The 12,210-nt window shown below is 40.5% G+C and overlaps 1 protein-coding gene across 3 annotated transcripts in view; it reads right to left on the minus strand.

Annotated features, from left to right (window-relative positions):
• Positions 1 to 3,033: 3,033 nt before the first annotated feature.
• fmr1 (fragile X messenger ribonucleoprotein 1) overlaps positions 3,034 to 12,210 on the minus strand; it is a 95,939-nt gene continuing 86,762 nt past the window's right edge. The window contains exon 15 of one of the 3 annotated variants that reach the window (XM_063061154.1): positions 3,034 to 4,074. In XM_063061154.1, the coding sequence (XP_062917224.1) occupies positions 3,904 to 4,074 (171 nt within the window). In that variant the 3' untranslated portion in view covers positions 3,034 to 3,903. The remainder of the gene's footprint in view (positions 4,075 to 12,210) is intronic. The other 2 variants (XM_063061157.1, XM_063061156.1) reach the window with 2 other exon arrangements.

Below are 12,210 nucleotides of genomic sequence, written 5' to 3' on the forward strand. Positions count from 1 at the left end.
TTGTTTTGGGTGGCAGGGTGGAGATACGTCTCAACTAAGGGAGTTGTAAGGCACTCCTTCCCTTCACTAACTTGCAGGTCACCCTTGGGTAAGGTGTAGCACCTTCTTAACCCCTGAACAAGGTATGTGAAGCCTTGAGTAGCTGGTGCATATCAAGTCCTGATAATGCACCACTGACACCAGGCAATCTGAAGATTATTGATAATGGCTGGGGGTCACCAGCCTTGTAAAGACACTGCCCAGAAGGCAATAGCAAACCACTTCTGTAGAAAAATTAGCCAAGACCAATAACTGTCATATGACAAAGCAGATAATAACAATGACTTGTTGTTTTCTTTTTGGAATTGACAGAAATAAAGCTTGAGCAAAGCTACTGTCATTGACACATAAATAAATGTATGTGGATTGAAAAACAGTTTTTTGATACCCCAATTTCTAACTTCCTTATTAATCCAAGGTGGTTGAAATGATGATCTTGCGTCAAAGCCCAGTGGGTCAGCTTCACAGTGGGGCATAAAACCTAAGTGTGTACACAGAAATGATTAAAAAAAAGCCTAGTGATTTGCGGTAAACTGTGGTCACTTGCAGAATCTGAATTTCAAATATAATTTGACAGGAGATGTTGACAATATTTTTGACATGATTTAAAGGGGTTCAGGGTGGAAAGGTCAGGTAGCACTTATAGATTACCTCACATTTGCAACAGCAAAAAAGAGAGAAACTGGCCATTATTATCCATGTTTACCCAAATTGTGGATGACAGATTTTTGCAACAGGCCTGAGGCACAGACAATGTTATGGAGTGGATGTAAATAATCTTAATGATCTTTACCTTTAGATTATGAAGACACGCAGTCCTCTTTTATTGTCATTTAGTAATGCATGCATTAAGATCTTACAGAGGAGGCATCATCTCTGATTTTGTTTCAGACAGATGCCAGAGAGGCACTGTTCCCCCTAAAATGCACAAAAGGGCGGCCACACAGTAAGTGAAACATTCCCATACATATTGCTGAGCGCTGGAATTGGAAGCAACTAGAAAATATTTATGAAATATTAGATATTTTCTTTGTGAACACAGCCCAGCGCATCACACAAACCAATCTTCTGTCCTTGGACTCACTTTACACCGCACGCTGTCAGAGCAGTGCTGCCAGGATAATCAAAGACACAACCCACCCAGCCAACGCACTTTTCATCCCTCTTCCCTCCAGGAGGCGGCTCAGGAGCTTGAAGACTCGTACAGCCAGATTTGAGAACAGCTTCTTTCCAACTGTGATAAGACTGCTGAACGGATCCTGACCCGGATCTGGGCCGTACCCCCCAAATATCCGGACCTGCCTCTCGGTTTTTTTGCACTACCTTACTTTCCCTTTTCTACGTAAATTTTTAATATTTACTATCGATTTTTACTCCAGGGAGCGCGAAGCGTAGAATCAAATATCGCTGTGATGATTGTATGCTTTAGTATCAATTGTTTGGCGGCAATAAAGTAATAATGTATTTCATTAAACCCTTCAATTAAATAAAAAGTATGCAATTTTTCAGTTTTCATTCTCAATATTAACGCACATTACAAAAAAAATTAAAATGCAGCGCAGTTTTTAGGCCGCGTAAAAATTTCCTACTCAAATCAATGGTTGGTTCGTGCCCCTAAAAAAAAATTAGAGGGGACATTGAGGGCATGTTTGGGAGAGAGTATGGGAAGACCCACCAGGAGCAGTTTGTGATAGGAATTGAAAACACTGACCATGGTAATGTTCTTACTTACTGAAGCAAATTTCTGCTATTCAAACACTGAATGTTGGACAAAAAGCTTACCAATTTTCAAAAAAATGGATGAATTGACAGTGACTGTGAGGTAGTGCTGCATTTCATTTGGAGACATGTAAATACTTCTGGATGCCGCTGAGGGGCAGCACATTTTGAAAAGACCATACAATTTTGTTGCATGTTTGGTGGAATGTTATCATGCAATGAAAATCACAGGAATATTACACACAAAACAGCATTGGACAAGGCATTTATTTATTGAGATACAGCATGTTATAGGCCCTTCCGGCCCTTTTGAGTCACACTACCCAGCAACCCCCCAATTTAACTATTGCCTAATTATGGGCCAATTTGCAATGACCAATTAATCTACTAACCTGTACATCTTTGAAATGGGGGAGGAAACTGGAGCACCTGGAGGAAACCCCTGTGGTCATGGGGAGAATGTACAAACTCGTTACAGTGGTGGGATGGAAATCAAGTCACTGATACTATAAAACATTGGGCTAACCACTATGCTACCATTTGACCCATGATGTTATGTCGATCTTGATGCCAGTTTATTGCCCTTTTCCAGCTTTTCACTTTCACAAGATTGATTCCAGTTATAAGGTACCTCTTCTTTGCTGCCAAACATTGACCAACCTGAGCATTTGCAATTCTGCACATCGTTCAGACCCCATTCATTTTGTCAACAAAACCTGGTTGATTATCTAAGAAAGCACAGGAGAGAACAGGTGCTACAATCTGTAGCTACAACCTGCTGCTCATCCCGATGAGTTCCTCCAGCAGATTGTTTGTTGCTGGTTGATTATCTCTTCATTAAGTCAGATGTTTTCAGTTGCAAAAAACAATTTACCTCCCAGCTCACATCAATAGTAATGTAGGCTCCTCGTACCATATGCTGATTCATGTACAATTAAATAAAGAGACACCAGGGGAAAGAAATGAGATAGAAAACATGGCAAATTTTGTATGTTGTACACTGTGACATACCTTGTCAATTTTTGTAACAGTACACAACATTTCATTAAATTTACTAGGGAACTCTACCAAGTAGGCTATTAACCAGCTAAAATTTTTTGTTGGATTAATTTAGCTAATCAAAAAAACTAAAACTTATCTCCAAATCTGAACCTGTGTCTATAGAATATCAGATGGAAGCAACGTATCCTACTGTCAGCAGAAGATCAGCAAATCAGGTAAATCACAGTAAGTCAGGTAGTAAATCAGACAGAAGTAACACATCCTACAGTCAGCAGAGGAAGATCAAACTTTATTAATTGAAACTGCTTGCATACAAAATATATTGCACTTCAACCGAACAATATCAACATAAAACCAAATTGTTTTCACTACTATGTACAGAGAAAAATATTGCCCCATTGCAGATCATACACTGTAAGGTCAATCTACCTTTGTTAATCTATACTAGGTTTAACACAAGAGCCCATAGTGGACAGGTACATAAACAAAGCTTTTCCCCTCCCCAATACTGTACATTCCCAAAAATAAATAACTACAAATCATCCGTTTGGCAACAATCTCCAGGCATTATATGCCTTTCAAACAATACACTATTTAATTCTTTACATTTACCCCTGTACATCAAATGCCAAGGTGTAAAGAAAAAAAGTGCCCTCCCACACTGACCAATCAATGCCATACAAACTTCAGTGCAAGGATTTCTGATCCTTTACTGTTCAGCTAGATGCATATATAAGGAAAATCATGAAAAGCATGCATTCTTCTGTAAAGGTTCCCCGGTATTTAACCACACTTTATCTACATACATGTATTTTACATTGTTACTGTCTTCTGCTCATTTAGCTTCCCTGATTTCTGCAACTATAGTAAGGTTATCCCCTTCTGGCAAGTTATATTGAAGGCACAGATCAAACAATATACTTTTTTTTCAAAAAGGAGTTTGCTAAGTGAAATGAAGATGGTTACTTCACAAACTTTTCCACCTGCCTACTTAAAGACAAAAGTGGATTGTGTGCATCAGTTATGCACCAATGAGGTTTATGTCTTTGGCCTAATAGGGTTCTCTAAGTGACATGTAAGCATCTGGTTTGTATGGTTAATGAAAGGAAATTAAGAGAGAACATCACTCTACAGGTATGCGCTTTAAGATACTCCATTCACCATCACTTGCTGGTTGTCTGCAGAAGTCTCTGGCTTCTCTTTCTTTGGAGCGCGCTCCTTGCCTATGCGTTGCCGAGTGCTCTCACCAAAAACGTTCGGGCTGTGTGAAGCTTTCATCGCGATACCCCTCTCATTATTGCTGTCAGTTCTGATCTGAAACAAATCAGCAAGTGTTGAAAGACTAAATACTGCAGGCATAACACAATGTGCACCAAAAATCAGATCACTGGAGTTTACATTGTAAGTAAAACATTTATGCTGAATGAAATTAGCTGCATAACTTTAACATAACTGATCAACCTTAATGATACATGAGAAAAATCTGATGGCACAGTCACATTATTTTCTTTCTGTTGAAGATTTTATTAAAGCCATTTTTATTAAAGCCATTCTTTGCCATTTTGGTTCATCTCAACTTCTCTACTTTTCCCCTCCAAGCTCCTGATCATTTAAATCAGGGGTTCTCAGCTTATTTTTATGCCGTGGACCCCTTTAGCAGTTCAGTGAAGCCTATGAACATACATTTATAAATTTGTGATATAGATGTAATATATGTGATTTTTTATTAACGCATTAAATAACTAAACATTTAAAATATAGGCAAGTTGAAATTAAATTTTATTTTTTGAAGCCATCAGTGTGATGACTGTTCTGCTTAGTTTGAACAGAACATTAATTAAACTGTGGGATGGTACTGCTAATACTACTGTAGTTTGTTGTTTAAATTCATAATTGAAGGAAATGCTAAATTTCAGTTAGAGGTTAGTGAAAATAAAGATGTAAATATTTTCTCAAGTTCACAGACCCCCCCCCAAAGAGGTCTGTGGACCCTAGGTTAAGAACCCCTGCTTTAAATAAAGCCTGACAAAACCTACCATCCTTGTATTTGTTGAGCTCACATGTAGCTTAATACAAAAACTTGACCAGTCCCTCTCTCTTGCCTCTATCAAAATCTACTTTTGTAATTGCTGCCTGCTTTAGGAGATCCTTGCATGCCTCCTACTCACTCCATTAACAGCAGGGAAGCCTTTAAGAGAGCTTCCTACATCAGTTGATTATTACTTCCTCAGACTTACAAACCTCCACAAATTCATGTCTTTAATCATCTCTCCAACCTCTGTGCTCCTGTGTATCATTTGTTCCAGCAGTGACTCATCTTGACAAAATTCACCAAATAATTTCAAAAAGTGCTACAAAAGCACACTTGTGTTGTGTAGCACTAGAATCTGGCACACTGCTGATGCCACCGATACTGCCCTCCAGTGTTTGGGCATCCATGCTGGGTTGGGGGCTAACCTCTCCTGTCGACGCTGCCCTCCAGTGTTCGCTCAGTGTAAGACAAGCCGGACTGCTTTTGTCGGTGGTTGCTGTGCATTTGTTCTTGCCGACAACAACCATGCACTTTCAGTCTACAGGACGTGACACTCAGGGAATTGGGCATACAAAAAACATATATGACTACATGTTTTACAGCTATCTTATATGTGCCTTGTGCTGTGCGTGACTCTACCTTGTCCCTGTAGCAATGCTGCTTCGTTTATGTGTGGTTGAATGACAATTAAAGTTGATCTTGCACTTGATTGAGTCCTACCTCTGATTCCCCATATTGTGGCCCAATCTTAGTAGGGCCAGTAAAATACAAAAAAGGGAGAAAGGTAACATGTTTTAAAATGTGTGCAGTAATAAAGTTCAAACAAGTGTCAAGTGTTCTTTGCAAGCATAAGCTAAACATAAGATTAAAGATACGTAAAGAGTAAACGCCAGTGTTATTGCCTAGTGAAAGCATGTTATATAATCCAAATACGTTTGAATAATTAACTTATTTGAAAGCAAATCAAATGGCAGAGTTCCAAAATCATATGAATCAATGTTTTAAGAAAATGTATGAAGTAAAAAGAAATAATCATTGGGTGTAAAGGATTCTCAGCTTGAAATATACCCATTTATAACCTTTCAAGCATTAATCTATATTCCACTTTGATCTTGATGGTTCCTTAGGAGCTGAGAGGTAATTTTGTAGCTATATAGGACCCTGGTCAGACCCCACTTGGAGTTCTGTGCTCAGTTCTGGTTGCCTCACTACAGGAAGGATGTGGAAGCCATAGAAAGAGTGCAGAGGAGATTTACAAAGATGTTGCCTGGATTGGGGAGCATGCCAGGTTGAGTGAACTCGGCCTTTTCTCCTTGGAGTGATGGAGGATGAGAGATGACCTGATAGAGGTATATAAGATGATGAGAGGCACTGATCGTGTGGATAGTCAGAGGCTTTTTCCCAGGGCTGAAATGGCTGCCACAACAGAGCACAGGTTTAAGGTGCTTGGGAGTAGGTACAGAGGAATGGGCCGCTGGCAACGGTGGTGGAGGCAGATACGATAGGGTCTTTTAAGAGACTTTTGGATAGGTGTATGGAGCTTAGAAAAATGGAGGGCTATAGGTAACCCTAGTAATTTCTAAGGTAGGGACATATTTGGCACAACTATGTGGGCCGAAGGGCCTGTATTATGCTGTAGGTTTTCTATGTTTCTATGTTGTTATAGCCAGGGGAGGTTAAATGCTCCCAATGGTAAGTGTCGCAAATAGCCTCTGACAATGATGTCCAGCTCCGAGCATCCATGTGCTGCTAAGCAACTAAGCCTGACGGAACTGTTTCCCTCAGAAAAATGCAGAGAGACAGAGGAGTGTAAAATGAGGGTAGAAGCAAAAAGTAGTAAGGTGAAAAGTAAAAGTGGCAGGCCGACAAATCCAGGGCAAGCATCAAAAAGGGCCACTTTTCACCATAATTGTATAAGGGCTAAGAGTGTTGTAAAAGCACGCCTGAAGGCTTTGTGTGTCAATGCAAGGAGCATTCGTAACAAGGTGGATGAATTAAAAGTGCAGATTGTTATTAATGAATATGATATAGTTGGGATCACAGAGACATGGCTCCAGGGTGACCAAGGATGGGAGCTCAACATTCAGGGATATTCAATATTCAGGAGGGATAGACATGAAAGAAAAGGAGGTGGGGTGGCGTTGCTGGTTAGAGAGGAGATTAACGCAATAGAAAGGAAGGACATAAGCCGTAAAGATGTGGAATCGATATGGGTAGAGCTGCATAACACTAAGGGGCAGAAAACGCTGGTGGGAGTTGTGTACAGGCCACCTAACAGTAGTAGTGAGGTTGGGGATGGTATTAAATAGGAAATTAGAAATGTCTGCAATAAAGGAACAGCAGCTATAATGGGTGACTTCAATCTACATGTAGATTGGGTGAACCAAATTGGTAAGGGTGCTGAGGAAGAGGATTTCTTGGAATGTATGCGGGATGGTTTTTTGAACCAACATGTCGAGGAACCAACTAGAGAGCAGGCTATTCTAGACTGGATATCGAGCAATGAGGAAGGGTTAATTAGCAATCTTGTCGTGAGAGGCCCCTTGGGTAAGAGTGACCATAATATGGTGGAATTCTTCATTAAGATGGAGAGTGACATAGTTAATTCAGAAACAAAGGTTCTGAACTTAAAGAAGGGTAACTTTGAAGGTATGAGACGTGAATTAGCTAAGATAGACTGGCAAATGACACTTAAAGGGTTGACGGTGGATATGCAAGGGGAAGCATTTAAAGATCACATGGATGAACTACAACAATTGTTCATCCCAGTTTGGCAAAAGAATAAATCAAGGAAGGTAGTGCACCTGTGGCTGACAAGGGAAATTAGGGATAGTATCAATTCCAAAGAAGAAGCATACAAATTAGCCAGAAAAAGTGGCTCACCTGAGGACTGGGAGAAATTCAGAGTTCAGCAGAGAAGGACAAAGGGCTTAATTAGGAAGGGGAAAAAAGATTATGAGAGAAAACTGGCAGGGAACATAAAAACTGACTGTAAAAGCTTTTACAGATATATGAAAAGAAAAAGATTGGTTAAGACAAATGTAGGTCCCCTACAGAAAGAAACAGGTGAATTGATTATGGGGAGCAAGGACATGGCAGACCAATTGAATAATTACTTTGGTTCTGTCTTCACTAAGGAGGACATAAATAATCTTCCAGAAATAGTAGAGGACAGAGGGTCCAGTGAGATGGAGGAACTGAGGGAAATACATGTTTGTAGGGAAGTGGTGTTAGGTAAATTGAAGGGATTAAAGGCAGATAAATCCCCAGGGCCAGATGGTCTGCATCCCAGAGTGATAATTTTTCAAAACTCTTTAGATTCTGGACTAGTTCCTGAGGATTGGAGGGTGGCTAATGTAACCCCACTTTTTAAAAAAGGAGGGAGAGAGAAACCAGGGAATTATAGACCGGTTAGCCTAACATCGGTGGTGAGGAAACTGCTAGAGTCAGTTATCAAAGATGTGATCACAGCACATTTGGAAAGTGGTGAAATGATCGGACAAAGTCAGCATGGATTTGTGAAAGGAAAATCATGTCTGACGAATCTCATAGAATTTTTTGAGGATATAACTAGTAGAGTGGATAGGGGAGAACCAGTGGATGTGGTCTCTTTGGATTTTCAAAAGGCTTTTGACAAGGTCCCACACAGGAGATTAATGTGCAAACTTAAAGCACACGGTATTGGGGGTAAGGTATTGATGTGGATAGAGAATTAGTTGGCAGACAGGAAGCAAAGAGTGGGAATAAACGGGACCTTTTCAGAATGGCAGGCAGTGACTAGTGGGGTACCGCAAGGCTCAGTGCTGGGACCCCAGTTGTTTACAATATATATTAATGACTTGGATGAGGGAATTAAATGCAGCATCTCCAAGTTTGCGGATGACACGAAGCTGGGTGGCAGTGTTAGCTGTGAGGAGGATGCTAAGAAGATGCAGGGTGACTTGGATAGATTAGGTGAGTGGGCAAATTCATGGCAGATGCAATTTAATGTGGATAAATGTGAAGTTATCCACTTTGGTGGCAAAAACAGGAAAACAGATTATTATCTGAATGGTGGCCGATTAGGAAAAGGGGAGGTGCAACGAAACCTGGGTGTCATTATACACCAGTCATTGAAAGTGGGCATGCAGGTACAGCAGGCGGTGAAAAAGGCGAATGGTATGCTGGCATTTATAGCAAGAGGATTCGAGTACAGGAGCAGGGAGGTACTATTGCAGTTGTACAAGGCCTTGGTGGGACCACACCTGGAGTATTGTGTGCAGTTTTGGTCCCCTAATCTGAGGAAAGACATTCTTGCCATAGAGGGAGTACAAAGAAGGTTCACCAGATTGATTCCTGGGATGGCAGGACTTTCATATGATGAAAGATTGGATGAACTAGGCTTATACTCATTGGAACTTAGAAGATTGAGGGGGGATCTGATTGAAACGTATAAAATCCTAAAGGGATTGGACAGGCTAGATGCAGGAAGATTGTTCCCGATGTTGGGGAAGTCCAGAACGAGGGGTCACAGTTTGAGGATAAAGGGGAAGCCTTTTAGGACCGAGATTAGGAAAAACTTCTTCACACAGAGTGGTGAATCTGTGGAATTCTCTGCCACAGGAAACAGCTGAGGCCAGTTCATTGGCTATATTTAAGAGGGAGTTAGATATGGCCCTTGTGGCTAAAGGGATCGGGGGTATGGACAGAAGGCTGGTGCAGGGTTCTGAGTTGGATGATATGATCATACTGAATGGTGGTGCAGGCTTGAAGGGCTGAATGGCCTACTCCTGCACCTATTTTCTATGTTTCTATGTACTGACATGAGAAGGGGCAAAGATGGATTACCGATGCCTCAAACCAGATGCTTTGGGCAGATGGGGCTCGTTAGCCATGGTTGGTAGCTCATCTTGGAGAAGGAAAACTCTGATCTCAAACCTCTGCTGGCTTTTGGCTACACCCACTCATGGGGAAGTATTCAGGAACAAACCTCAAGGAAAAATCAGGAGCAGGAGTCCCTAAGGCAGTCCTATGTTGAGTTTAACACTGGCTGGCAATTGCTGCGATGCCACTGGTGCCAACTGTACCAGACTCTGTTGTTCCTTTGGATTCATCGGCTGCGTGGAGAGGGGAAGCCAGCTATACAGGCAATAGCTCGCACTGTATATCTAACTGTCCTGGGTAGAGTAGTGGCTTACGCATCAACCGACAGCTAGGATGCAACATTCATCGTCAACCTCGACCAATGGAGGGTCAAATTCATCGTGTTAATGGTTGATAGCCCTCCATTATCTACCAGCTTTAATAGAAAACAGGTGGAGCAAATCTCTTCCCTCCATAGATTAGAACAAATAAGCTCCATAACCAGTATGGATCTTTATCATGTACTGCCACAAAATGTTGTAACCAGATCAAACACTGAAACCATCTGCCTCTCCACCAACCACCATATAAATAGCTAGGGTAAATGCTCGCACAGTTGTGAACAAGTGTTTGGCAACATCAGATGTTTTTGTGAATACTAGAAGAAATGTTAAGTTGTAGGATGAGCAAGCTTCCCTTATGGCCATAGAGCAGAGGACACAGAAACAGACCCTTCAGCCATAGGCCTAGCCCCATCTACCTGTACCTAGACCATAGCCCTCTCATCCAGGCAGATAGTCAAATTTCTCTTAAAATGAAGCCATAGAACCCAGATCTACCATTTCTGCTGGGTAGCTCATTCGACACTCTCACCACACTCTGAGTGAAGTAGTTCCCCCTCAGGTTCTCCTTAAATATTTCACCTTTCACCCTAAACCTGTGACATCTAGTTCTAGTCCCATGTAACCTCAGTGTTTTTCCACTTGCTTGTATTTACCCAATCTATACTTCTCATAATTTTGTATATTTCTATCATATCTCCCTTCATTCTCCTACGCTCCAGAAAAAATCCTAACTTTTCTAAAACTTTCCAATCCAAGTGCCTTTTAAACAGTGCAATTGTACCCACCTCTGGCAGCGTATTCAGGCACTTTTGGCCTGTAGATGATACTTTCTTGAATGCAAGCCTATTAAATCACACCTTAATCAGTGACAGTTCAGCAACACACTATACTCCCAAATTCCAGTCAGGGCACCAGTATTCCTATAGGCAGTCAAAATCCATAAATGAGTCATGAACACTAGCCACAATCCTGTAGCCAAACCCCATCAGGAAATGGGCTGGCACTGGCTCACCTCCTCTGAATGGTAGTTATGACACTTAACAAGCGTTGGAGGTGGCAGAACTAGTCAGTGACTAAGAATCAAGGATTAATTATATCATTCTTTTAATTTACTCAAGCAGAGATTTCATGTGATTAGATCTGCATACAAAGGAAAATGAACTTGAAAATTAAGGGTTATTTTTGATAGGCAGTAACACAAATCAAAAACTTTGTATAGTCACTATGGAAATTAGCAATGCAAGTATTGGGCTAGAGTATAATGATGTAGTCTGGTGAATCTTCAGAGCAATCACTCTTTAGGCAAAATGAGCAACTTGCCTTTTTTTTTAAAAAGAGTTTCTTAAACAGTCCTAATGTATCTGCCTCCACAACACTCCCTACCAGTACATTCCACGCACCCACCACTCTGTGTAAATAAAAACACTACTTCTAACACCACTACCCCCATACTTTCCTTTAATCACCTTAAAATGATGCCCTTTCATGTTAGCCATATCCACCCTGGGGAAAAAGGTGTTGGCTGTTATCATCTTATACAACTTCTGGTTAGCTTTCAGTGATTTTTGTTCACAGCCCAGGTCCCTTTGAACATTAACATTTTTCATTCTTTCACTATTTAAAAAAGGCTTAAGCATTTTTTGCTATTGATACAGATGACATCACATTTTTCTATGTTCTATTCCATCTGCTACATTGTCACTCAGTTTGTCTATTTCTGCTTAAAATGTATTCTCATCATTACTTGAATTCCTACTTAGCTTGTATTGCCAGTTGATTTGAAAATATAACATTTAACCTCCTCAGCAGGATCGCTAAATGCTATTAGGACCTCGACACGGATCCCTGTGGCACTCCGCTAGTCACAGGCTACAAACACAAGGATCTGCTTCTTCCATGTTAACTAACCCCTTCTTTATGTTAAATATTATATGTTAGTTTTTCTTTCAAACTAGGGTCCTAAACTGTGGAAATCAATACCTAACTACAAGGGATGCAGACTCAGTTGACACTTTTAAACACCAGCTGAAATCTATTTATTTAACCTTTTAACTAACATCTTTTATTTTCAATTTTTAAATTTTCATGTTTGCACTTATCCCATTGTAAAATACTGAACTACATTACCTGTGTGACAACTGCTCTATAAATAATTTGATATGATAATCATTTCCAATTCTACATGGCATAAAAAAAGATTGGGAACTCCTGTCGTAAAAGTTTCATCCTAAA

This window comes from Mobula hypostoma, chromosome 10 (genome assembly GCF_963921235.1).
Source record: "Mobula hypostoma chromosome 10, sMobHyp1.1, whole genome shotgun sequence".
Taxonomy (NCBI): domain Eukaryota; kingdom Metazoa; phylum Chordata; class Chondrichthyes; order Myliobatiformes; family Myliobatidae; genus Mobula; species Mobula hypostoma.